At 35.6% G+C, this 27,792-nt stretch overlaps 1 protein-coding gene across 1 annotated transcript in view; it reads left to right on the top strand.

The window, feature by feature from the left end:
* Positions 1-27,792, top strand: part of NCAM2 (neural cell adhesion molecule 2) — a 306,656-nt gene that overhangs the window by 253,505 nt on the left and 25,359 nt on the right. The window contains exons 13-15 of the mRNA XM_037378231.1: positions 2,297-2,416; positions 4,320-4,441; positions 13,297-13,477. Coding sequence (XP_037234128.1) covers positions 2,297-2,416; positions 4,320-4,441; positions 13,297-13,477 — 423 coding nt within the window. The remainder of the gene's footprint in view (positions 1-2,296; positions 2,417-4,319; positions 4,442-13,296; positions 13,478-27,792) is intronic.

The following is a 27,792-nucleotide window of genomic DNA, read 5'->3' as shown; positions in this document are numbered from 1 at the left end:
ACATAAATACATTTTTTTCTAAATATATCCACATCATAATATCACTGATACCAAGTAGTCCCAGTTTTTGAGGACATATGCTGTCAGGTTTAGTTGGGTTAGTTCCATAAATGTATTTGTAACAGTAATTGTATCTCAGCACATTGCGCCATGCAGGGGATTCTAAAGTAGACACTGGTTCTTTAAATTCTGCATATACAAGTAATTTTATTAATTTAGATAGGCCCCAGGAGTCACTCAAGTGTTTATAGAACTGGATCCTGAGGTTTTATGTAGTTAACACATTCGTATTTTATTAAGTGTAGTCTCATAGTCATGCTTTTATGTTGTTTAAATTTTAAAAACATTTACAGTAACTCTAATTTTTAGTATGCCCCAAGGTTTATTTTTAGTGAAATTATTCAGCCTTGGAAAGTAATCATGGCTGAAAGGCAAGTCAAACACTGCTACTGTTTGGTTTAGGTTTTAAATTTCATTTTACCATAACAGAATGTTATGTGTTATAATCCTTCTTTTCTCTGAATTCTGTTCTTATTTTCATGATGGTATTTTATTTTTCATGACATGGTTATACTTCATAGTTTGATATTTTTAAACTTCATGAAAATGATAAAGCTAAAATGTGCTGGAAGACACACAATTCTACTGTTGTTTTTTTTTTACAGGAAAGCAGTTATCATGTTTCAATGACAAATTCATGCAAAGTGCTTACAATAGAGTGTGAAATGTAAAAGTTGCTGTTTTTCCAAGATTTGTTAAATCCCTTTAACTGCACATGTAATAGGACCTCTGTCTGTCTGCTGCAGAAAAAAAGAAACATAAATTCTAGTAAATCTGGACTCAAAAGACTAACAAAGAGCACTGACAGAAATAATTATACTTTCATTAAATATATAACTTGAAAAGCAAGTCTAAAGTGACTATTAAAATATTCCTCTATAATGAATAGAACTAGCTCTCTAGAGACTAAGAGACTACTGGCTCTTTTTCAAGACAAGGATCTATATCCTCTTGTAAGATCATACAGCCCCTGCTTTTCTGGGCAAGAGAAATACCAATGTGCTTCAAGTAAAGTCCATCCGATTTACATCCATTCCCTGGTATGAATCTCACATCTGGAGAGCTCATCACAGAGCTGGCAAAAATCAAGCGAGCAACTGCTGTAGAGAGAGTAAAAGGAAGCTTTCTTGTAAAGGCTGGATAATGGTCCAAGAACTCTGTGTGGATTGAAGTTTCCAAGTGCATATGCAACATTGATATTAGTAATATACAGTATTATGGTGTATGTAATATGCAGTAATATGTTGTGTTCCCATAAAGGATCCTGGAATCCAACGTCCTTTTCCTGGATTTTGTTTCTAGATTTGTTTCAGAAACAATATTCTTAGTATTTGGTTGCAACACCAGTATTCTTAGTACTATACATTTATTTTATTTTATTTTATTTTTAGCTAGTTCTTCCCCATTTTCTGCTTCTGATGGCATCTCCAGGTAGAATCAGAGAGAGGTTCAGGCAATGTGAAAGATTGCTGCAAGGGATTCAGACTTGATTTCTGAAAGCATGTCCTAAGTTCAAACCTATTTTCTTCCCAAATAACTTTGTTGTTGTTGTTATAACTGAATATGCATTTCCATACACCTCCTCACAATTATGTACAAGCACATCTAACTCACTTTCTAGTCCTTAGTAGATAACTCAGAACTCTTCCTTTCATCATCATACCCATCATCATTTTTGGTCTTGAATACATTGTTGAACCGCTAGAGCACAAGAACGAGTAATTCACCACTTAGGTGCATGTAGTTGCATCTAGGAGCATAGGCCAAGGATGGTTGATACTTCTCTCCGTGAAGGAAAAATGACAAGTTATGAACTGTATGGAAGTGGCTTAAATGGGCATCAGATGGATGCTCATTGTCAGCTAGGAGGAAGGAAATTCCCATAATTATTTGCTAGATTCATGTCTCTTGTGCTCACCATCTGAACATATATCAATTCCCATCAAGGTTCTTAATTGTTGCCTATAGCTTCTGTAACACTGATATTAAATTCCTTCAGAATTTAGACTTGCTCTGTCACAACAATGTTTTTATGCAGGTGGAAAAAATAAATGTTAAAAAAAAAGTACTATTAGCACTCAACAAGAAAGCTAAGGTTGGATCCACTAGACTATTAGAAAATGGGACTTGTAAATTGCAAATGAAGCAAATTATGAAATTTCCTGACTTTTTTTTTTTTTAGGTTTATTGCTTCATCAAATTTTGTTCCCATATTTTTGTGTTTCCTTTTCTTTAGCAATGGTTGTTCTCAGCAATTTGGAACCAAATACAACATACGAAATCAAAGTAGCTGCTGTAAATGGAAAAGGGCAAGGAGAGTACAGCAAAATTGAGATCTTTCAGACCTTACCTGTCCGTAAGTAATACTTGTGCTATTAAATGAAAACGTAAATTATTATTACAATATATTATCTCCAGATCAGCTAATTTAAAGTTCTGTTTCACTGTGGATAATATGTTTTATATGTATACACTATTTCCCAGTGTATAACATCAGTCTTTACATTGTTTCTCAGAAATCATATTTTGTTCCTCTTATTCCATCCCCCACCCCACCCACCCCCCACCGGATAGTATGAATGAACTTAAATTGGAGAATTTATCCTATGTTTTTGACACGTAGACAAATCTTTGTCTTACATTCAAGAGCACAAACCATGAAAGATATTAGATTAAGGAGTTTTTCTCATTTACACTCAGGGTATTATAGACATCTGTGAGAATGAACTAGCCCATTCTGGAGACATTTCTTCAGCAAACTATGCTGCCGCAAATTTTGCAATTATCAAACCTGAAACAGAAATCTTAATCTATGGAAAAGTTATGAGAATAAATTGTTTTAATTATGATTACATGCAAATCATAAATGCTATGGAGTCAATTCTATATTTGTAGTAACCTTTATATACAAGAAATTGAGATTTAAATATCAGGGCTAATGAAAAATATTTTTCTCAGATTACTTTTACACAGAAACAATAATAAATAAATCAAACAGAAAGGGAGACGAAAAATAAAGGAAGTACCGGATGGCACTGTATAGTGCTTAAACAGGTATACAAAAATACATCAGCAACTATTACCAGACTAGTCTTTCATAAATCTGTTGCAACTGAACTGTTTTCTGAGTAGGGCATTACTCGGTATAGTTAACAATACTGGCAATAATGGAATTAACAAGAAAAGTCAAGGGACTACAAAGAACACAAAAATATTTCTGTGCTATTGTATTATGTTGATATCGATATATTTCTTCTGTCTCAAACTGGTAACTTGGCAGCTTTCGAATTTCTTTTTTGCTTAAACCATAAATATATTGAATGACAGATAAAAAAAATTGCCGTTACTCATACGGAACATTATACCTGATAGAAAAATTATAGAAACTGATAGAAATCATATATATGTTATCTGGTAGAAAGCTAGGCAAGTTCTATGTTGAGAACTAAGTCAGTTTATCTTTGGACAAGGGATAAACACAAACATTACAAATATTTCGGAAGGAACTGTATCTTTCTGGGTGAATGCAAATTTACAAACATTTTGAAGATAAGAAACTTCAGTATGACATGTTCATTTAAGATCTGATTTAAAGCTTTATAATAAGCATTGCATATAGAAATGATAATTTGTGAATTTTGATTAGCAAATGGCTTAGGCTGGCTATTAACCCTTCAGTTTTATGTTTAAGATTATTTTTATCCTTTCATTGCAGAGAAAATTATTTTTACTTTTAGAATTTTTTTCTTTACGTTAATTCTTAATATAGACTATTCTGAAAATATCTAGTTTTTTCTTGGCACATTTATTGATAAGTTAATTTACTTAATATCTGTATTACAATATAGATCTCACACAAGGAACTAAAGCTCATGCTTAATGTTAAGGATGCTTTCCTGTAAAATAGCGTTAATCTCAGACTTCAGTGTGAGTAGCAGGTTACCAGTTTTGCTGAACTGATGGCTAAATAATTTCTGAAGTAAATTACATTTGAAATTGTCAAACATTGGAAGGTGTGAAAGAAACAAATATACAAATATTTTTCTCATACTTTATGTAATTTTGTTTCCTTGTGTGAGCTAATTAATATACATTAGAACATACTTTAAGCAAAATATTTAACACACGTATTAAGGTTGTTCTGCAGTTTTTGGAAGGCTCATGTTAAAGATTTTGATTAATAAATGATGGACAAGTTCCCAGGTGTAATTTATGACTTATTGCTAAATTATCATCTACTTTTTTTTCCCCTTGTTTAGGGGAGCCAAGCCCCCCTTCAATTCATGGACAACCGGAAAGTGGCAAGAGTTTTAAACTTAGCATAACTAAACAAGATGATGGAGGTGCCCCCATTTTGGAATATATTGTCAAATACAGAAGTGTAAGTATTTCAGTTAATCACAGTAGGTGGGGTTTGCTTAGTAATATTTGCTTGTAGTGTAGAGAAGACTGCTGATACAATTTGAAGTGTAACAAAATGGTTTACATACTACAAAAAGAAAAGACGATATAGTATAGTATGTTTCCTTTTGTGACTAGGTTGCTAATGCCAGATTATAAAATAAATAAAAAATAAACAAACAAAACAACAAAAAAAGAAAGAAGAGCACCCTGTTCTTCCTGTAGGTATAACTGAAAGCTCATTCTAACAAGAACAGTATATTACCTGTTTTGTTACATGGTAAAGAAATATTCATGTTCAGCTCCCAAAAGTGCAGTAAATTAGCAGACGTTAAAGTTACATAATTATGGGTTGTTTGAACATCAAATTATTAACTTGTTACGTATGCATCTGTATTGGTAGATAGCATCCTAGAGCTAGAAAGCTGTATTCCAGTGTTCCATATTAATTTTAAATGAGATTAATTATATGATTACATATCATATTTTCTGTCTTCCCAGATTCCAAGGCTCAGCTTGAAAAAGCCAAATAATTGGCAAATTGTTAGTACTTTCATACGTTTCAGTGTACATATCAGTTATTTTTAACAGCCATTGTGCAAAGTTCATTGGACTGCTTTCTGGCAAGTTTAGAAAATAGGCCCTTCTGCGATGTGTAATTAATTTTTCTGTGAAAATAAAATGGTGGAATTTTTTTATTATTAAAGGAGATAAATATATCCTTCCTTTCCTGATATGCTGTGTTTAGAAATTATTCAGTTGAAGAAGGAACTATAGAGCTGGCAAAAGCAATGGATTCAATTCTGAACCGTGCATTTTCTAATAATTTCTTTGTGTTATTTTAGGAAGATTATACAACTTTTAGCTGACTAGGGCCAGTAAACAGACATTTTACTAGAGTGTAACAGCAGATTTACATGTCCGTTTTGAGACTCTAAAAGAGATTGGGAATGTAACATCAGATATTAAACTCATTAAACAGAAGGCAGCGAGGTCTGCATTGAACAGAAATAAGCAATCTTTGAGGAATTAAATGTAGAACCTATTTCAGTGTTCCCAAAAAGGAAAAGCCATTTCCTTATTTTGTAATAGTTTTTGTCACATTTCCTGATGGTTCATATATTGTAACATTTTGATGGTAGCTCTAGGATTATCCAAGTACTAAACCTGGCATGTAAAATGGTTTTCCTAAGGTAAGTATAACCAAAGAAGATTGATAGCTCCAAATGGATTGAGAATACTTTGGTAGATTAATAGTAGCCTGAGGGAATAACCAGCAGTTATTCTGATATCAGTGATCCCTAAATCTTAATTGACCTTCTTAGATAACTCAGTCCAGTGAGTACAATTGGCATAGAAGAAAAGTAATTGTGAAGAAGAGAGAGACTAGGAAAATATGCAATGCAAAATACAATGAAGTTTTGTGGAATTGAACTTCCCAGTTAGATTACAATGCCTCTAAGTATTTATAATTGAAACGATAAGAAAATAAACTGTTTGCCTATAATATATGCATGCAGTATATAGAGTTTATGGAGTATTGCGTCCAGTTGTGGGCTCCACAGTTCAAGAGAGACAGAGAACTACTGGAACGGGTTCAGTGGAAAGCCATGAAGATGATTAGGGGGCTGGAGCATCTCCCTTATGGGGAAAGGCTGAGAGAGCCGGGCCTGTTTAGTCTGGGCAAGAGAAGACTGAGATGGGAGCTTATCAATGTATGCAGACATCTTAAGGGCGCGTGTCAGGAGGCTGGGGCCAGGCTCTTTTCAGCGGTGCCCAACGACAGGACAAGGGGCAACAGGCACAAACTGCAACACAAGAAGTTCCATTTAAATATGTGGAAGAACTTCTTTATACTGAGGGTGACGGAGCGGTGGAGCAGGCTGCCCAGAGAGGCTGTAGAGTCTCCTTCTCTGGAGACATTCAAAACCCATCTGGACGCAATACTGTGCGACCTGCTGCAGGTGAACCTGCTTTAGCAGGGGGCTGGACTGGGTGGTCTGCAGAGGTCCCCTCAACCCTGACCATTCTGTGATTCAGTGAATTTAATCTGCTCTGTGATTTAAGTATGCAAAGTGATTTTGGATCTATCCTGAATATTTTTGGAAACCTGATTTTGATCTAGTTTTTTGACTGAGGTACAATATTGTACTTTAAAAGATTGCTTTTCATGTGTATTATTGAAAGATAAATGTACAGTTTAAGCAGTAACTGGAAACCTAATAGGTTTTCTGAAGTAGATAGGTTTTACTTGGACCTCAAATCTTTATCTCCTTAAGCTTCCAATTGAAAAAGCTATTTGACTAAATTAAAGGGCTTTGCACAACTAAAAAGCACAATCATTTTTTGTGGTTTAATCAGAATGAATGGATGCTATTTAAAGTTCTTAATTATCTGTTGACTGCTTCTCTTCTATCTTCCCCGTTGGTTGTATTTAATCAGCTTTCCTATAACTCTTGCCAGCCTCATTACTGGCACCTGGACCAATGTATTTGCTTGCATGTTTAAAGAGCATATTAGATAACAAGCTATATATCAGTGGCATTTTCTTCTTTGTGTTTCATAACAGCTTATGTGTTATTAAGAGGCAGTTCCCTCATATTTAAGTTTTATACAGTTTTGTTTTGTTTTGTTTTTTAACTGGGTGAGCAGCCTTTAAGATACTATAGCAATATTATAGCCTGGTTTAGGGCAACTGATGAGTTTCATTTTTCTGGAAATCACATTTCATTCCATCCAGTATTGCTTTCCTAACATCAGTTTATTCATGTCACAGGCAGGACTTACTAACTAATCAGATAATAAGAAGCTTTATATTTTGTACTGTATTCCAGAGAAGTAGGTAATATGCAATTGTTTATGAGTAGCAGCCTCAAATTAGTTCACACTTGCACGAAGTAAGTCAAGACAGTCTTACAAAGCTTCACTGATGGAGTCTGAAGCTGGTGGCATACATTGAGTTCAAAGTTACCTGAGGAAAGAATAGGAGGAGAAAGCGAAAGACAAAGAAAGACTGTTCCCCTTTAACCAGCCAGGAAGAGCAGTGATGGGGATCTCTGATGCAGGAGGTGACAGCCCAACTACATATCTTGTAGTAACTTTAATTTTAATGGGGACTGACTCAAGCTCCCCTATGTTTGTCTGTGCTTATGGTACTCTTCAAGTTGTCTGGGGAACATATGTTGAGATGCTGCTGTTCCACAGTGGATGTTGAGCTTTATGCATGTAAATTATTGGGGAAATGGGTACCGAGTTTGTAAATGGCTATTACCTGCTGTGTTATTTACTACGTACTATAGTAGTAAACTAAAAGCTAGAGGGGAGGGTTGAAGAGATTATACAGACTAAGGGGAAGGTGGGGAGGTAAGGAGGGCCAGGAAGAAGGAGCACTTGGGATACAGGGGACAGACTACCACAGCACCTCACGACAGGTGAGTGACCAGGCACAGACCTGCAAGAGAAAGGCGGGCTCCAAAGCAGCCTTTGGAAGGTATTAGCACAGGTTAAGCTTAGCACCAGAAACAGCATGCAAGCAGTGTGTGATCACCATACAGGAATAATCGCTATATGATTATGATGATCACAAGCCAAAGTTTGTGCTGACCACTCAAGTGCATTTTGACTGTGATGGATATTACGCAGCTGCATGTATTGCAATTGTGAATTTGTGCTGGTACATAATGTTGCCTACTGTTCCCTGCAAATATCTATCACTCTTTTATCTTGAAAAGATTTGTTCCCAGCCTTCAGATATTATTTTAGTACCATATTCTGAATTACTTCATAAGGGTTAAAAAGCAAGTGTTGAAATAAGCTTCTTAAGTGACTAGAAAAGGGAATTCTGTTTCTATACTTTCAGGACATAGAATGCCAACAGTAAGCTAGAATAAAAAAGGGGGAGAAGATAGATTTAATTTTTCCCTGGCAGGCCAATTTTCAATAAAAATTTGGAATTAGAATTAAATAATAAAAATATCCATCTTTATGGTTATGAACTTTTAGGTAGAAGCAAGAAAAAAATACTAAAATCCTAGTTTGAAAAACAATAACAGTATTTAACTTACCTTTTATGTTCATACTTATGTTTGGAGGAACTGTTAGAGGAGCAGTTAGTTTTTGCAGGCCTAAAAGTTGTTCACCATGTTGACCTGTGACAGTGTTAGTATTAATGCTCTGAATTTTGGCAGTGATGAGTTTTTGATTGATATGCTATGTGCTTCACTCTTGTGTGACTGTGTCAATGGAGGACTGTGTTCATTTTTGCTCCTTTATGATAGGTTCTAGAACAAACCTCTGCAAATATGAATCATTTAAAAAAAGTAGTTTCTCATTTACTCCCACTCCGAGATACCTACCATAAAACATTTAAATGTTTTTGCATCTCCAAGTTCCACTTCACCTGCCAGTTCCTTGGACTTTCTCTGCATTTTAACACTATGTACATTATTCACCATTTTGTGCTTTGTTCGGTATTTGTCTTATATTAACCAGACCTACAAAGCATCCTTATGTAATGAATACTTGTGAAGTCACTGCTTTAAAATATCAGATTGTCTTCTGTGAGGATTTCTTGATATTTTTTCCTGCCAGCTTTCAAGATAGTGTGGCATCTCTGCCCGCTTTTTATCGTAGGGATCACCATAATAACAAGTCTGTCTGAACTGAACTTTCAGCACAACAATTTAGGGAAGATGGAGAATAAGGGGAAGGGTTGAAAGGGGTTAATCACTTTTCCTCACTTTTTATGAGTTCCCAAAGAATGTGATCTTGGGTGGGATGTAAAATGAACGTTAGAGAGATGTTATTTTCTAGACTAGTGAATAGGTGCCTAAACAGTGGATTGGCTTTACTTCCACTGTTGTTAGAGGTGCCCTCAGTTTTGAGAGGCAGCCAAGTCCTGGTAGACTAGAATTTCACACTTCTTTGTTTACTCTTTTTTTTTGTCAGGGTATTTAGGTGCTTAGGTTGCTCACAGCTGTCTTATAAATCTAGCTCTTGGACACTTCTGAGATAAAATTGGCTGATGCTTGCATTTAAAGCCAATGTGCACACAAGTTAAGATTTTTTTTGTTGTTGCGTTTTTTGAGTGGTGAGGTTTTTGGTTTGGGATTTGTTTTGGGTTTGGGTGGTGTTTTTTTGTAGTGTCATTAGTCTCTGGTATTGTCACAGGTTTGTTTCAAGCAAGGACTTATACTGGGAAGCGGACAGTGTGAACCTAAGGCTTAAGAGTGATGGAAGCGGGCAGTTAACAGTCCCAGAAATTGCCAGTCTCACAGCATCAGTGACCTTCTGTAAAGGAGTATTTCTGCGTTATATGAAACAAAATGAAATGCAAATAAAGGAACAGTTTAATCTCTAAGGTTGCAGATCTAATTACAATTTCTGAAAATGTGCATTTGTTGGTGGATGTTAATGATAAAACTGCTAATAGTAAATGATTGTTGAAGACATCTATATTAACTCACCCATGAAATTTGACTGTAGTTTGTGATTTAGAAGCTTCTTTCATGTGTTGTAGAACACTGTGCATATGTAGAGCTTTCTGTACGTTTTAAGCAGTATTAATAGCAGAACAGCCTAATAAAGTTTGGAGTGTTCTTTTCCAGTTCTACTTTCTGCTCAGCTACCAATTAAAGGGTCTTCACACTAACAGGGAGATTTGTAGGAAGATTTAACTGACAAGATTCTTGTTTTGTGTTCTCATCCCTCTCCATTTCTGCACTAATAGTAAAATAAATCTGGACTCATTACTGAGCTCTACTTCGTAAAAAGTATGTGAAAAAGGGTGTGAAATAAGAGCTATAATGAAGGACATTGCAGTTACTTTCTTTTTTTCTTTAAGATGCCAAAAGCAGACTATTCTGGAAGACTTCATCTGTTTGTCTTTAGCAGACAACTTGCTTTCCAGATACATTCTTTATTCTTCTTACTCCTAACTTGTGTTTGTCACTCTTCGTAAAACATTTTGTTGTCTTTGAGCTCAGAGCTTAGACTTCATTTCATTTATCTCAATCCACCCAGGTGGCTTCAGTTGAAACTTTTCACTTATTCTTATGTCTGCAGAAGAGCAGCCTCATACAGAAACCATTATAGTTTTCCTTCCAAATCTTAAGCTCTTTGTATTCATCACATATAATTCTATAGGATTGTCATGGTTTAACCCTGGCTGGCAACCAAGCACCATGCAGCCACTTCCTGACTCCCCCTCACCCAGAGGGATGGGGAGGAGAATCAGAAAGGAATGTAAAACTCAGGGGTTGAGATAAGAACAATTTAATTGGAAAAACAAAAGCTGCACATGCAAGCAAAGCCAAACAAGGAATTCATTCACCATTTCCCATGGGCAGGCAGGTGTTCAGCCATCCCCAGGAAAGCAGAGCTCCGTCATGTGTAACGGTCACTTGGGAAGACAAATGCCATAATGCGGAATGTCCCCCCTTCCTTCTTCTTCCCCCAGTTTATATACTCAGCATGATGTCATATGGTATGGAATACCTCTTTGGCTAGTTTGGGTCACCTGTCCTGGCTGTGTCCCCTCCCAAATTCCCGTGCCTCTCCAGCCTTCTCGCTTGCAGGGCCCAAGAAACTGAAATGTCCTTGACTGAGTGTAAACATCACCCAACAACAACCAAAACCATCAGTGTCCTATCAACCTTGTTCTCACACCAAATCCAAAGCACAGCTGTGCACCAGCTGCTAAGAAGAAAAAAAAACACTGTATCCCAGCTGAAACCAGGACAAGGGTTTTTTCAAAATATACTTATATATCTGCTTGCAGTGCTGTCTCTTCCACCTGCAGGAACCATATTAGCCTAAATCTTTATTTTCCAATTCAGTGTATTTTTTTTTCTCTTGTGATTCTGAACACCTTTGGAATTCCCCAGTGTATTCATGTGGTTGTATGTGCACACACCAAGACCATGTGTGGATCTTCTGATTTCTATTATGCTGATATTCTTTGGAATCTAGGTGTATTATTATTTTTTCTAACTACTCTCAAACCTCAACAATTTAAGCAGCCATTAAAATATGTTGCTGTGTAACATTATTATTCCTAATATTACTAAGAAGCATATGCATATTGCAATCAGCATTAATCCATTTTATTTTAGAAGCCCCATACAAAAATATATTTTGTAAAGGTAGTTTGATATAGTGATAAGTGGGTTCAGTCAGTGAAATGTAAATGTAGGGGGATTCGCTCAGTGGCATGTCAGATGATTGCAAGAGAGACTATCCATGTGGATATGGGAAGATATCCTGGACAGAAAATACCAGTTTCACTGTATGATGAGTAAACTATTTTTACTCCAGTGTATCTAGGTTTTTTCATTATTTCTATTGTGACTACCATTCTGATGTTTTTCATTGGTCTACTGCTACACCAGGTAGGCATTTTCACCTTGCTGCAAATGTTTCTGAAATGTTTTGTTGCTGTATTTTAATCATTCCCAGGACTGTCATCTGTCAGTACCCATGTCAGTACAGAAGAAGCAAGGAAGAGGTTAAGAAAAGGTGAAGTTAGTGTGGAAAAAACATCACACTCAGCACTGATAGCAAATAATTCACTGCAACAGTGCACATAAGGGACTTTAGTCTGTCACTCTATTTTCTGAACACTGGAGTAAAAAAAAAAAAAATCCAACTCCCAAACACACATAAGGAGCATGATTGGGCCCTGACTGTCTAATTTAGATGCTATTTTCTTTGGCACTTGTATCAGTCAAGAGCAAGATGCTTCAACAAAGAGCCTAAATATAAGCTGCTGAGAAGCCTAATAGTCTGCAGCAAAAAGTTATACTTCCCTGTTATGGAAGGGTTTTTTTCCTAGAATTGTTACGGCCACTGACTGCGTCTGAGTTTTTGTATAGGTTGGATGGGTAGGATTTGCCTCTCAGCCGTAGTTCTTGCCACTTTATTGTACATCAGTATTTAGTAAGAATAGGACTGCGTGGATTCTTACTGTTAGTGATACTCTATTAAACAAGATGGGGTTTGTGTTTGACAGTATATATTGTTTTATCCTTTTAACCTATTAGTTTTGTAATTCTCATTTGTATCAAGAATAATTAAATATATTATGCACTAGAAGGAGAAATTACAAAGGCAAGTGTTCCAGATCTATGAAATGGCAGAATTAAGGTTGCAACTGAAGTCATCATTTGTTGCCTTTGCAGCAGTGTCTTAGATAAATATCTGAATTATTAGAACTCTTGTTTTTTTCTCTGGAACACCGTCTTAATGATTTACATCTATGCTGTCACCAGCGTAGAGGTAGGACTGCATACTTTCTCAATGGTGTTTATGTCATTGCACTCAGCCTGGTTTGCTAACTAACTATAGTACCACATATTTCTGCAGTTAGTGTATATTTTTCTTTCTCTAACTAATGTATGATATAAGCACAGCTTGCATTCATGAACAATTCAAGTTTGGGTTTAATGGCAAGTTTATTTTAAAGAACATTGATCAAAATATAATTGTAACATCTATATAAAGTAAACCTTTTACAGAATTTATTCTTAGCAGCATTTGTAAATAATTATCCTGCTGTTCCCCAAGGCAAACAACAGAATTTGAGCAAAGCATAAATTGAAGCCAAAAGGTTAAAAGGGATTGCTTAAAAAACACCTAAATCCACATTGTGGAAACTGATTAGGGGTGGTCAAAATTATAAAAAGCCTAGAGTACCCAGAACTCCATAATTAGATTATTTGAATATTCAAAACCTCTGTAAATGAAATTTCATAAATTTTGTGCATCATGTAGACACATAGTTTAGACAAATAATACAAGATTTTTTGGGAATTTAAACCAATATTTGCATCTTTACAGAAAGATAAGGAAGACCAGTGGCTAGAGAAAAAAGTGCAGGGCAGTAGAGACCACATCATCTTAGAGCACCTTCAATGGACCATGGGTTATGAAGTACAAATTACAGCTGCCAACAGACTGGGTTATTCTGAACCAACATTGTATGAATTCAGCATGCCACCAAAGCCCAACATTATTACAGGTAAGTTAATTTTAGAGTGTTCTTTCTAAGAATTATATTGTTATTCATAGTACACTAATGTGTGTAGCAGAACATACAGTAACTGAAGTAGTCTTGAACTGACAAAGCCCAGGATCCCATACTCTATCCAAAAACTTGATTCAAAACCCTTAAATGGGACCTCATTTCCCACTTTTAGTAATAAACTCATTTGTAAGTGCAGAACAAAGATTGAATCTTCAACTCAGGTGATGACGGTTAACAAGAAATACAGTGTTTAAGATACACCTGCTGTACATTTTTAAGTTGCCTTGTACTGCCTGTTTGTCTGTTGTAAGCAATTTAGTGGCCAGAATTCTTGATTACAGTCCGATCTCTACATGTGCATTAAGACACGCAGGTAATAAAGGTATTTTAGCGTCCGATAAGGTCAAGACTTCAAATAGTCCTGTCGAGATACTGTCTTACTGATTCACCCTAACACGGTCAGCATGCAGCCTTCTGTTAGGCCTGTTTACAAGCTTTGAAATCTATAGAAATGTTGTTCATATTTTTAAGTGTGTAAGTAGGAAGGTTTGGGATTTTTTTTTTAACAGGAAAACTGCATAGTAGTTAAGAGTGAGTGTGTCTCAATAACTAACCTATCAAATTTTAATGCTTCCCAATGTAAAGTTATATTTTGGTTCATCAATGCAAAATTATTTCATTTGCAATAAACTTAAAATATAATGGTAATTTCTGATATATTACAGGTATTTTTTATTTTTCTGAAGTGAATGTTATGAGGAAGAGATTTAAAATTTTTAATGTAAATTATGAGTTGATATCTTTAATAATTAATTCCAAGTTAGATGTGTCATCATTACATTGTAAAAACAGGTGCAAAATCCTCTAACAGTATTTTCTGTATGCTCTATCTTAAACTATTAGAGTATTAGAATCAAATCAAAATCTCACCAAACAAATGTAATATCCAATATATTAAAATGTAAACCATATAAATACCTGTGTTTCTACCTCAGCATCTGACTAGCGTCAATCTCAGTAAAGTGGCAAAGAGTTTGAATGAGTCATAGACTATTGTGTCATTGGAAAAATTTGAAATAACTAATTTTTTTCTGTCTATTAAAAGTTTTCCTCAAATATATTTTCAGGGAAATTATCTCAAGATCTGTGCAAAGTTATTTTTTTTAATATCCCATAGTAATTTGTTGATATTGGAATCATTGTTACTTGCATCTGTTAATTAATTTCTTAATTCATTAATAGGTTCAGATCCAGTTCTAATACAAATATTTGGCTTATGCACTTGAATTGCAGTAGGAAGGGTTGATTTGCACCTTGATTGAAATTCAGAGCCTCAGTAGGTCCTGTGTACTTGTTTTTAGCAGATAGTGCCCTGTGATTACCATCATTCAGGAAGAAAATTTCACTACATGATCAAAAAAGAAAAGGGTAAAAGAAATGTAAGAAAGCTTGTCCCAAGTAAACAAAAATATTTGTCAAGTAGAAAAACAGATAAAACCTTGCTTAGGCAAATGGAAGGGATAAGCCATTTTTCAATTTTCTGTATTTGAAACACAAATCTTACTTGTTTTGCAGTGCACGCTTAACTCCAACCTGTTATAATTAAAGTGTTCCGTATTACTGCCACAGATGCTGTAACTGAGAGAAACATGATATGCCTCTGTAAATGGTGATGTAGGCGACCTCTAGACATTTACGTAAAAAGCAGCTTAATTAATCTAGTTTCCAAAGATAGATAGATTGTTTCTGTTTGAACACAGTTTTATAGGTATTTAGGGGCTTTTTCCATTCAGTGCTCCCCCATAACCTCTAAGTAGTAGTAAGAAGTCTGTTACACTATTTAACACCAGGCCTTCTTTATATGAATCGTTATTGCAATTATGATTGTGGAACTAATTAGTTTCCTTGACAACTGTTTTTGCAAAGCCTGAAAAGACTGTGAAATTCCCATCATAAGAATATTCTGTAGGCAATTTTTGAAAGTATGTCAAAAGGCACTTAGAATCAGTGCAGCATTATGTTCATATCCATGAGTCAGTATGTTTATCTTGTTTTGAAATAGCATAATATTATTGCAATATAATATATATAACACTTTGTTGCAAAAGTATGAACCTACTCTTTCAAAACCTGATAGATAACGTGTATAAAATGCTTAACTTTGAGCAGAGTAATTCTTCTATCAGTTGGTCAACTCGGATGATGCACTGTTTGTCTGCTTTGAGGCTTAGGTGTTGGCAGCTCGGCATCCACTGCTAGGTCCAAAGGACGTAGGCAACAAGAATGAAATTAGGTAGACTTTTGAACTAAATCTTCATCACCTATCCTGTGCTTACTTAACAGCCTCTAATGACTGAAATTTGATTCCCAATTATTCATATAATTATTAGAAAAGTTGCTAGGACTCATGAAGGTCTTCATCAGTGTGTGCCCAGATCTATGGCATTTCAGCTGAACTGCATTTCTGTCTTGCTCTAAATGTAATTAAAAACCAAAGTATCTGTAGATCCTATGTATGCAATCTCATGGATACTATTTATCCAAGAGAATTTTGGGATCCCCTAAGTATCATAATGGGTAATTATACCTAACACACTATTCTGGTGAAAATGTGTGCCATCTAATGCAATAAATCAGAGACCTGGAGAGAGATGGAGGCAAGGATACATTTGGTGTCCTTTGATAAGTGCTTACCAGGGAAATGGGAGTGATTACAAGAAATAAAACTTTGGTTCTGATTGCTGCAGAAGGTGCTTGGTTGTGCTTTCGAAAGCCATTGGATATAAGGCAGAAGTAGTAATCCCTGAGGGCAGGGACTGGAAGCCAAAACTCTACTTATGCGAATAAACATCTCCTGTGGGCACTGAATCCACAACTTCTGTTTGCTAGGGAAGTGTGCAAGTACCAGCTCCTGGCTGGCAGTCAGGTTCTATCATAACACGATATGATATTATTCCGTTAAGAGTCTTAGGTCTAGGAAGGAGCTTGAGACAGCGAATTGCTGTCTGGGATCAGTGAGATGTATAAATAAGACAGACGTTCCTTTAAATTTTCATATGGTTGGCCTCAGCAGCCTCCAACTACAGATGTACTTGATTTTCTAATTTCTGCTCCTAGGCCTACAACACAGTCTTCATTCACTGAATCACTCAAATTTAAGATTAGTTCCTCAGAATTTGTAATCCTTTTAGTAAAGGTTGCCTGGTTTTCTGAAGGGTTTACCAAAGGAACCTTGTACTGAGTTTGAGAAATACTCAGCAAACCAACTTCTTGACAACTTTGTTTTGAATACACTTAAAAGACTTCGCATTAAGTAAATATATGTATAAATATATTGATGTATGTGTATACAATATATACACATTACTGTACATTATTGTATATTTAATTTTACTTCCTACTTTTTTGAGTTATTCTTTTCAGTCAGTAATTTCATCTTTGTATTTCACCTTTTTGTTAGGCATATGAGCATCTATTTCAAAATCATGCTTTGAAGTAAGAGTGATGTAGTATTTTATGTATTCCAAAATCTCACTAGGGATGTTAGTTGCGAGTACTTGCAGGCAGATGCAACTCTACCATTGGTGTACTTGCCTCTGACTGAAATCTTTATCAGATGTTAAGTACTGCTTTGTGATATTTTAGAACATTTTGTTCTGCTTCTCCATAGTGTTAAGCTGCTTCCAGTCCAGTAAGAAAAAGGGGATTCTCAAAGGAGCTGTGTGCCTTAGCTATTAGCTCTTAGCTCTTTATCAACGTTAGGACAGTGCAGACTAGCGTCTGCAGACATAGCAAACCCTCTGACTAGGTGTCACTTGGAACAGCTGAGCTCCATCAGAGCTGACACCACTGCCCATTTTTATGGGCCTATTTACTCTTTCTCAGAAGACCAGAGATAGAGAACCTGTCTTTGTACTGTTCAGCTGGTACAAAAGTGTCCAAATCAGCTGTCATTCTTAACCATTACTAGTGCAACCTGCAAACACATCTACATTAAATTAATCTTAAAAGAAGATGAAATGGAAGGTGTTAAAAGAGGATGTTTTCTGCAGGTGTTAGATATCTCTTCAGAAATTAGCAGCAGAAGATTTATGCAGGTGCTGCCTTCCAAAGGCTTTTATCCAGTCAGTGCTGTTTCTCTGGAAGGCAAGTAGATATATTAAAAATGGTTGCAAGTTGTGTTTTATCATAAGGGGTTTTTTCTTCATTATAAATTCATGACTTAGAGCAACAGTGGGAAAATGAGAAAAGCATTTGGGGATAATTAGAAGCCCTTAGACCTATTTCTCTCACTTTGTGATGTTGGTTGGTTTGGTGTTTTTAACTTCCAAGACTGCATGAACTGTGAGAATATTTTTTTTTATTAACATCCTTGAAATAATTTTAATCCTTGATGCATCTCATTTACTTTTTTTTCAATGCATGTGTGTCATCAGTACTTAAAATCATAGAGTAATAGGCAGAGGGACAATCTGTGGTATTTTCTCTCATCTTCACTAGTAGTAAAGATAATGCTCTTGATGCCAAGCATGATTTTTATCAGTAGTTTTTACAAAAATGCAGTATTAGGATCTCCAGTGGTGTCAGAGTGAATGAAAAATAAAAAGAACTCTTAACTATGCTTCAGGTGTCTGTGTGTATAAGTGTATTTGAATTTGTGTATGTGCATTTTATGATGTATTAAATAGACAAAATAGGACTTTTGAACTACACACACAGGGTTTTGTTAGAATAGAAGCTGGGATAATGAGCTTTTTTCATCCAGAAACTGAAAATGACTAAGTACAGAAAAATAGAAATAAGTGTCCGTGGTGCTCAAAATTTTCTTTCAGGGAAAGTCTTTTTCTTTCATTTTGCTCTCAGTTAAGCAATTAATTGACTTTTTTTGGGTAGAAATAAATTCTGATCTCATCTGTGTAGCTGGTTTAAGTTTTTGTTCTTGTCATGTTTTGCTGCTAAACAACAGACACTTGCTGCAGGTGTTCTCCTTGTCTCTCATATCCCTTCACCCTGATACATGAAGCTGCCAGAGACTCTCCGGGGCACAGTCTCCCTAGCTCTGAAGGGAGGCACGACCTCCCTTTTCTCCAGAAAGGTTGACTTGACCCTGACAACGCATCAGCTAAGAGAAGCCAAAAAGCAGCCGCCTTCATTCTTGTTCTGTACCCCACCACAAAAACACGTGGTATTTTTTTACTTACCAGAACTATGAATCAACTTTCATTCTGAACAGTTCTTGTGTCCTTTGAAGTATCAGCCCATTTCTCCAGCCTTTTGCGGTCTGTCTGGATGGCAGCACAACCATCTGGTGTATCAGCCACTCCTCTGAGATCTGTGTCATCAGCAAAGCTGCTGAGTGTATGCTTTGCCTCATCATCCAAATCATTCATGATGTTGAACAAGACTGGACCCCATGTTGACCCCTGGGGTACACTGCTAATCACTGTCCTCCCACTAGATTTCACGGCATTGATCAGCACCCTCTGGACCCAGCCATTCAGCCAGTTCTCAATTCCACCTCACAGTCTGCTTATCCAGCCCATATATCAGTAGCTTCTCTATGAGGACCTTATGGAAGACAGTGTTGAAAGCCTTACTGAAGTCAACATAAATATGCACTATTCTCCTTTCATCTACCAAGCCAGTCAGTGCATCATAGGAGGTTACCAGGTTACCTTGGTCAGGCATGACTTTGCCTTCGTGAACCAGTGCTGACTACTTTTGATGTAGTGGTTCTTCATGTGCCTAGAAACAGTGTCCTGGATCAGTTGCTCCATCACCTTCCCAGGGACTAAGGTGAGGCTGATTGGCCTGTAGATCCCCAAGCCATCCTTCCTGCCCCTTCTAAGGTCCCCTTCCCTCCATCCTCAGGGATCTCTACCAATCTCCATGAACATTCAAAGACTATTGAGAATAGCCTTGCAATGGCAGCTCCCTCAGAACTTGCGGGCGCATGCCATCAGAACCTAGGGACCTATGTGTACCCAGTTTTCTGACCCAATCCTTGCTCAAGAATTTCCTCACATCTCCAGATCCTTAGATTTCCAAAGACAATGATCTCTCTGTTTATTTTCTAGGTTTCTATTTATAGCTCTTCTTCCCATTAAACTTTTTTCCTTCCTCACTTCCACTTCAGTAGGAACAACAGCATTCTTCAGGCCAGGCCGAGTTTCAGTTATATTCTTGGTATTTTTTGTCTCAGTACACAATCAGTAACCCATGTGCTTTTGCAGATACAAACTGAGTGTCTTTTTTTTAACTTAGACAACAATTTTGTGGGTAATGAACAAGGAAGACTGTACATATTCCCTCTTGAGCATTTTGCAGAACTGCTGATAACCAGCATTAACCATTAGTGATCATATGTAGATCGGTTGAAGAGAAGCCCTTTCCAGGTACAATGTGCTATTTCAAAACAGGACCACATTCAGAGGCAGAGTTAGCTATGAGGTAATGTCAGCAGCTGGCTCCTGGTACTTATTCTTAGTTTTAGGAAATGTTATGTTGCATCCTTAAAAGTTAAATTAGGAGAATTGTGGGGCTCAGAAGTAATTTTTTTTGTAGTCTCTTTCCATAGAAAAAGCTAGAAAGGCTGCCAGTAGCTACTTGAGGTAAGACTAAGTCATCACTTGTGGCTTTTAAATTTCCTGTTTAAAACTCGAGAAAACAACTGTAGAATTATATTATGTAGTGATTCTTCAGGAATAGCATTTTGGCCTGATTTTCAGCTTATGGCTTGTGACCACACCACCTGTCCACATATATGTGTCTGTATATCTGCACAAACATCCATGAGTTTGTGTCTTTTGATAACTTTTGAATGTGGTTAGCAATTTCAATGAATTTGCCAGAGGCTTCAAAAATAGTACATTCCTGTAAAGTTTTTAAAATAGGTATCTGAGGATAGAAATAAAATTCTTTGTAGCTCAGCAAGGAAAATACTGTATTAGAAATTTTGCACACTTTTAACAATTGGAATAACGGGAAAAAGTAGTGGTAACTTTCTGACCTTCGATCTTTGTACCGACTTGTTTAGCAACAATAAATTTAAACCAACAAATAAAAAGAAAAGCACAGAAGGAGTGTGAAGATATTTCCAAAGGTAAAATTTCCATTCTGAGGATCAGAAGTTCTAAGACCATGATGGGTCTGTGTACTGCTTCATACATTAAAAGATTCCTTACCCTATCTCTACAGCTTTAACTAGTTAGGTTTTTAGCTAAATCTAAAATGTAGAACAGAATACAGTAGTCAAAAAGGAAAGCCTTTAGGGTGTTAGTCTCCTAGTAGTTCTCATCATATTCCCAAGGCAAAGAAGAGCGGCAGCATTATCCTCTTGAAGTCACCTGCATCATTTTCTCATGGGCTGAAGGATATTCCAAAAGGCTATTCCAAAACCACACCTTGAAAATGAAGGCTTTCATCCATCTTTTGTTCAGATCATAATTCTGAGATAAAAGTGTAAATCAAGGTCTTCATCATGTACTGCTATACTGGAAGAAAAAAAAAATTATTTTCTGAAGTTCTGAAGGGGGTTGAGTGAATAGATTAAGTGTGTCTTTGAGATCTCGTGCTTTGAGAATAGGTGTTGGTAGGAATCACACCAATCAGATAAATTAATATCCAAAACTTCAGAAAGATGACAGCCCCCACAAAATCTATTTGCTTTTGCTTTGCAAGCCAGTATTAGAATTTGCTGAGTAAGAACCATTGCTCATCAGATCCTGGAGATGAACATTGTGGTGATAGAGCATTTGTTCTTGTAGGCTACAAGGAGTTGTGTTTGCTCCATTCCCTGCAAATACTCACGAGTTTTGCATGAAAAGGGATAGAAATGGCTTACTAAAATTGATAGAACTTATTTTATATGAATCAGAAAGGCTTACACTATCAGTTGCATCAGAGATAGTCAGAGGCCAAAAAAAAAACCCCAACATTATTTTTTATAAAATAGCACTTACAGTACAGCTGTCATGGGAATTCACTATCACTGTGTACTAGAAAAGCAGTAGAATGCTAGAAAAAAAACTAATAATATTCAAAGAGCCACCCTGTATTCACAGAACTTTTGCTTTAAAAGGAATTTATTTATTTATCTATTTTTACCTTGTGATTTAAGTCTGCTTAGCTTGCTGAATGCTATAAGTAAAAAAGAAAAAAATCGTAGATGTTGAATGTTGAAGTGCTAGGCCACACTTCTCAAGTGTGGTTCTCTTATTTGCCTAGAATATTTATTATAAGTAATTGCTGACACTATGTTGCTTTATAATTAAAAAAAACATAAGTGCCATTTAAAAGATTAAATTGTTAGATATATTCTCTAAAAATATTGAAAAGCTGTGTTATTAAAATAACTGTGGAAGTTTAATGTGTCAGGAATCTTTTTGCTATGAATATAAGAACCAAACTGTTTCTTAATAAAAAGAACCAGTAATGAATTTTTAACAGTCATAATTTCTTGTAAAATTTGTATCATTAAAAACACCACAGTAGGTACATGAGTGAGGATGGGGTAAAGTCTATAACAGCTCTTAGTTTATTTATATTGCTGTCTTTTCTGCTTGATAATTGTCTACACTCAGATGTATATTTGTGCAAGAGCATGGAAATCTGTATTATAAGATAGTGCCTTAGTTAAACATTATACATCCACATACCGAAGACAAGTTTGCCACAAGAACATATTTGCAAAATAACAGCTCCATGATTTAAACTAAATTTGAGGTGTGATGCAAAAAAACCCTAAAAGGTACAAATCCAAAAACCTAAAACCCCTTTCATTTTGGGTACCACTTTAATTCTGCATGTCTTGGTCATATATTTGTGGAAAGAGATAACAATTTATCCACTACTTGCCTTTCTCTTCAGACTGTGAGCTCTCTAGAATCAGAGACATACCCCAATGTATTGTGCTACGATGTCACAAATCATCCTCTACACTGATTTTAACCTTAAATAAATTATTTTAAAGCTTTAATAATTATAACAAGAAACTGATATATCAGTTTAAATTAGAAAGTGAGAGCTGAACAGTTTTTATCTACTTCCATTACAATTTCTTAAAATTCACTTTTTAAAGTAAGTAAATTAAGATGTAACCAAGGTTATTGTCCATAGTATATAAAGGTTTCTACATTTCCATTTCTTTTCAAGTCTCTTTTGAAACAGTAGGCTAACACTGGTATTAATCACTATCCATGTAATTACTGTGTCACTGTAGCTGAAAAAAAAAATATACAGTCAAGGAGATTAAGATGTTTAAACATATAAAATATTGCATAAACTTGACTGTATTTTCTGCCAAAAAGTAAACTTTCAATATAAATAAAAGAAAATACATATGCAAGCTTCACATATTGCACATTGCACTGGATTGCATCCAGAAATACTGGTGAGGGCTTGACTGTAAGTTGCATGTTTTGAAAACCAACTTTGTTTTGTTCCCACCCTAGGTTAAAGTCAATACCTATTGACTAGCTGCCTGTGCTAATTGCATTGGTTATTCATATTTCAAGTGGACTTATGTCTATATTATTGATGCCAGTTTTGGCAGTGGTCCATTTGGACTCCTACAATAATTCAGGAACAAGATAAACTTATTAGCAAGAAGAAGCACCTAAACAAGTTTCTCTCTTCTTTATCCCCACGCACAATCAGAACCTTCTTTTTATGTAATTCTTGACCTTTTTTACAGTTTCTGCTTTCAGCCTATGGTGCTTGTTGTTGCTCCAAATAGTCACTATTTCTGATAGATGTTGCATTGTAGTTTCCTTAGTTCCAAGTACCTCTAACATGAGTGACACATGAAAGATTGTATTTAGGTTGGGCATTGGCTGAATAGTATTGAATCTTGTGAGGAAACAAGAATTGGTTGCATGCCTCAGATTAAGTGCTTAAATAAATGTTTTTATAGTTAGACCAAAGAGTTTACCACTTTGACCTCTGTGGAGAACCACATGTTGCTGCTATTAAGGTACACCTTTTCTATGATTTGAGTACTTTGTTATCCAGATTTGCTCAGAGTGCTTCAATGGTTGCCATTTCATCCACACTTTAATCATAATTTCATGTTTCTATTAGTGTCTTTCAGGTCATTGTCTTTGGCACAATGTAATTATTTTTTATCTTTTTTCTTTCCCACTGTCACCTTTTTTCCTTTTGATACTTTATTTTTTGTGTTCTATCAACTTTTTCATTTTTTTTCTCAAATTTACTTATTTTTCACACTCTTGATTTTCTGTAACAATTCTTATCCACACAGATAGATGCTCTGAAGCTACTAGACGTGAAAATGGAGGCCAGTCCCTGCAGCTGAATGCTGCTGGTTTCTCTTTCATTATAGTCATAAGTTTCTGGTGCATGTCTTGATGCTGTTGATAAGGCAAGCAATATGTTTTCTTCCTTTCCCTCTTAATTTTATTTTTACAGGAAAATAAACACAGACCTGTATAAAAAAATGTACTTTTCTATATTTCTTCTAAAGTTTCCATTCCTAGTTAATATCCTAAATAGCGTAATTACTTCACTCTGTGCATGCAAAATTCTTCATCTGTCTTTTTGGAAACCTTGTAAGTTTTGTGACAAAGCAACAGATGATGCGTGGCTCTTCTGTCTGACAGAACTTGGAGAATGTAACATTGAATTTGATCAATGTTGTTTGATTCTATTTTCTCAACTGTGTTTACAAGTCTGTGCAGAGACCTTTACCATTGTGAGTCACACAGCTTTCCAGGTGGACCATCAACTGGTCCTTCATGAGACTGTTTTTATTCTGTATTAATCCTTTTCAGAGCTGTGCTTATACTAGCTCCTTCCATGATGTACTTAAAACTGTATGCTTAATATAGATGTTTTGTACTTTCTAGTGGGTTTTAACCAACATTTCTTCCCTAATTTATAATCTATGAATTGTTTTAGTTCATAGTATTTCATTTTGTATACTTTTTCTATGCCTCTCTGCAGCCATGCCTAAGCACATAATATAGATCTCTACCCACAAAACTCACTTCTTGTGACTGTAATGGTGCCACATTCCATTTCATGTCATATGTTGGACTAGAAGCTCCAGGGAGCTCAATTTCAACCTTTATTAAAGAATGGGGAAACTAGTTTTCCCTATTTCACATGTTAAGAGAATAGCTTAGAAACTCTGCAACTAGAACAATGTATACAAAGCCTCAGAAAAAAAGTTAATTTAGTAAGAGTCCACATAGACATCTTACTGCATATATTTGATTTTTGAATTTTTGTAGTTGACTAAGTTTATGGTTCATTCCACTGTTGCATACAGAATAACCCAAGAAAGCAATGCCCTTTAGGGCTAAGGCAGAATTAACTTTTTTAAGAATTTATAATAAATTAACAATATATGTTGATACCCACCCCCCCACACCCCCCCAGTTAATTTCTTTGAGGGCTTCTTTTATAACTTTGAAATTAGTAGGTCAAATTTAAGTTTTTATGTATCTTCACCCATGTAAGCATAGAAATAGTGATTGTAGTCGGTTTTGCCAGTTTCAGTTTATTCTTGGAAGTCTACTTTAAACCATCATTAATAAAAACTCTTCTTATCTACAGCAAATAACAATCATTTTTGAAAACTGGCCTGCGTCCCAAGTAAGATGTCTTCAAGATGTATGTGTATAAATTTGAAGACTTAATTAATTGACAGAAATACTTTTTTAAAAAATTACATATTTTGTGTAATGAAGTAGCTGGAATTCAAACAAATGCCATTCCAAAAACATTGGATCATTGTGATCTCTAGAAAATCTCTCTGTGTTAAGTGGGGCCACTGTTTCATCTGCAGCCCTTGCCACTACGCTCTAGTACTTTAGCCTAATGCCGTGTCATTAATTTGAAATCAATTACATTGACTTGTGCCCGGCATGTATGGTGAAGAGATAGAATTTCTATTCCAATCTTGTAAAAGGCTAAATTTTGGGTTCCCAGTCAGAGTCAGTTGGGTGAAAACCTGTTTTTCCATGCACAATGTGAATTTATGCATTGACTTTGTTATTTAGTTTTATAAGTGTTATGCTTATAACAAAAACTATTTATGTGTTTAATGTTTAAGCATTTATTGAACTTACAGACAATAATTAAAGAAGGATAGGGATCTTAACATTAAACTACATTTTTAAATGAAACTTTTTATACTGTGATACAGAGGATTTGGAATTGCTAGCTACACATAACAGTTTTAAAAAGCTTTGAGGTGTGAGAACATATTTTCAATTGAGTATAACTCTGACAAGTGCTATTTCTTATGCTGAATTTTTTTTAGGAGAATAATCACCTTGGGCAGGAACTTTTGCAAGATGCTTCATATTTTTCTAACCATTTCCAAAACTTTAAAACAGTGAAAATGTTCGTTGTTTTCCGTATTTCTTTTCCTGTGGTAACAAACAAAAGAACTGCGAGTACATCTCTACTTACGATCACAGAGCTGAGATTTGGCAAATATGCAGTATGTAGATGCTCCTTGTATTCCCAAGGCGGGGGGGGGGGGGGGGGGGGGGGGGGGGGGGGGGGAGGGGAATAAACCTGCCCAAGTCTGTCCTCATCAGAAGCCCCTGAAAATCTTAATTCAGAACGTCAGCAGTGAATAGTTTGATGTCCCCTGAGTGTGCATCAGCACAAGCACACCATGATCTGCTGCCGGGAGCTCTTTATGAGTTTGTGAGAGCACAGTGGTGCATAAACACCAGAGCTCCTTGTTGGGCCATGGGAGCGTAAAATTCTTTTGAGAGGATGTTGTCTGCAATCACATCCCTTTTGCATTCTGATCCCATTTTAAGATAGGGACTGGATGCATATAAGGACACAGAATTTTCTCTTGTGGACACAATAGAGTTAGAGTGCTGTTCCAAATAATAAAGAAAACCAAATTCCAGATACAATCAGAACTAGTGAGCACATGCCATTGGATTGAAAGGTCTTGAGTAAAACTATATGGTCTTACGGAATGAAACATAAAACAGGATCTCATTAAGGTTGAATAGACAGTCCAATTCTGGTATTTTTTGCACCATTTTCCTAATTTCCGAAAATTTGAAACCTTAAAATCTACTAAATATGTTCTTACATATTTTACTTGTCATATATTTGTCTTTATTCTTACTTCCTTAATAAAGCAAGACAGGAGACTATATATATAGATACACACAGGTATGTATAAAAGAAGAAAAACGGAAAGTTCTAAATCGTTTTCCTACTCTGGTGAGACATTTTAAGTTCTCTTCACCAGTTATAAATCTATTAACGGGTAATTCTTACATTGCAGATAAGTATATAAGACAGATAGGAATTAGGGCACAGAGACTGATCGACTGTGAGCTCTCCAAACATATTGTGAAAGAGCTAATGAAAAGCCTTGAGAAATTTTAGAAGCTAAATATACATTATAAATGACAAGTTGGCTTTTATCCTCAGTGTCACAATGCCAGTGGGATAAAGAGAAAAATTTGGATCACTTACCTTTTTCCAAACTGATAGTAGCTTCAGCTGGTAACTACATAAGTTTACACTGTTAAATGAGAGAAATTTTAGGTCTGTTCCATTTTATATTCTTCTATGTTATGCATTTTGAGTTTATCAGGTAGTATGAATATGATCCTTTGCTTTTGGCCCTAGTCTTCCCATTAGAGTCCAAAGAGGATGAGTTAATCCGGTATTACAGGGATTCTATGACAGCAGAGCCAGACAGTTCTGGGCAGCGTCCCAAAACCTCTGTAATGAGAAAGAGAAAGAGGAAGAGGATGTCCTTGGGTTGTCATTTATCTCCTGAGATGAATAACTAATACGGTTTTGTTTGTATTTCCCTTTATGAATGTTTCTGTCTTTAAAAACAATGAGAGCAAGATTATTTAACAATATTTTGTGCAATCTGTGGGAAGATACAGAAGATTTTAAAATCTTGTCTTCCTACAGACATGAATGTAGAAAAAGTGAAGAGACATTTGCAAATTAAATTATAATTGGTAGGTATAGACTGAGCAGATTTAAAATTGTAGTTTAAACTGTATTAAAATGATAAATATGTCTTCATAAATTGAATTTATTATTCTGCTGTCATTAGTACTTAAATGTTATATAAGTAAATTTGTTCCTTTAAAAGTAGTAATTTTAAAAGGGATTTTAGGTCTTATGATTGACAGTGTAAAATGTTACCGTTTTTTCAACATTGTCACATATTTTGAAATGCTAATATTCAACTGTCTGTAATACTGAAGTTCTAAAATAGTCTACACTGAACTTATGTCTTAAATCCAAATTGGTGACACAGAAGCTTACAAAGGGTAATGACT

Source organism: Falco rusticolus, chromosome 2 (genome assembly GCF_015220075.1).
Source record: "Falco rusticolus isolate bFalRus1 chromosome 2, bFalRus1.pri, whole genome shotgun sequence".
NCBI lineage: Eukaryota > Metazoa > Chordata > Aves > Falconiformes > Falconidae > Falco > Falco rusticolus.
This window is presented reverse-complemented; position numbering and strand designations above follow the sequence as displayed.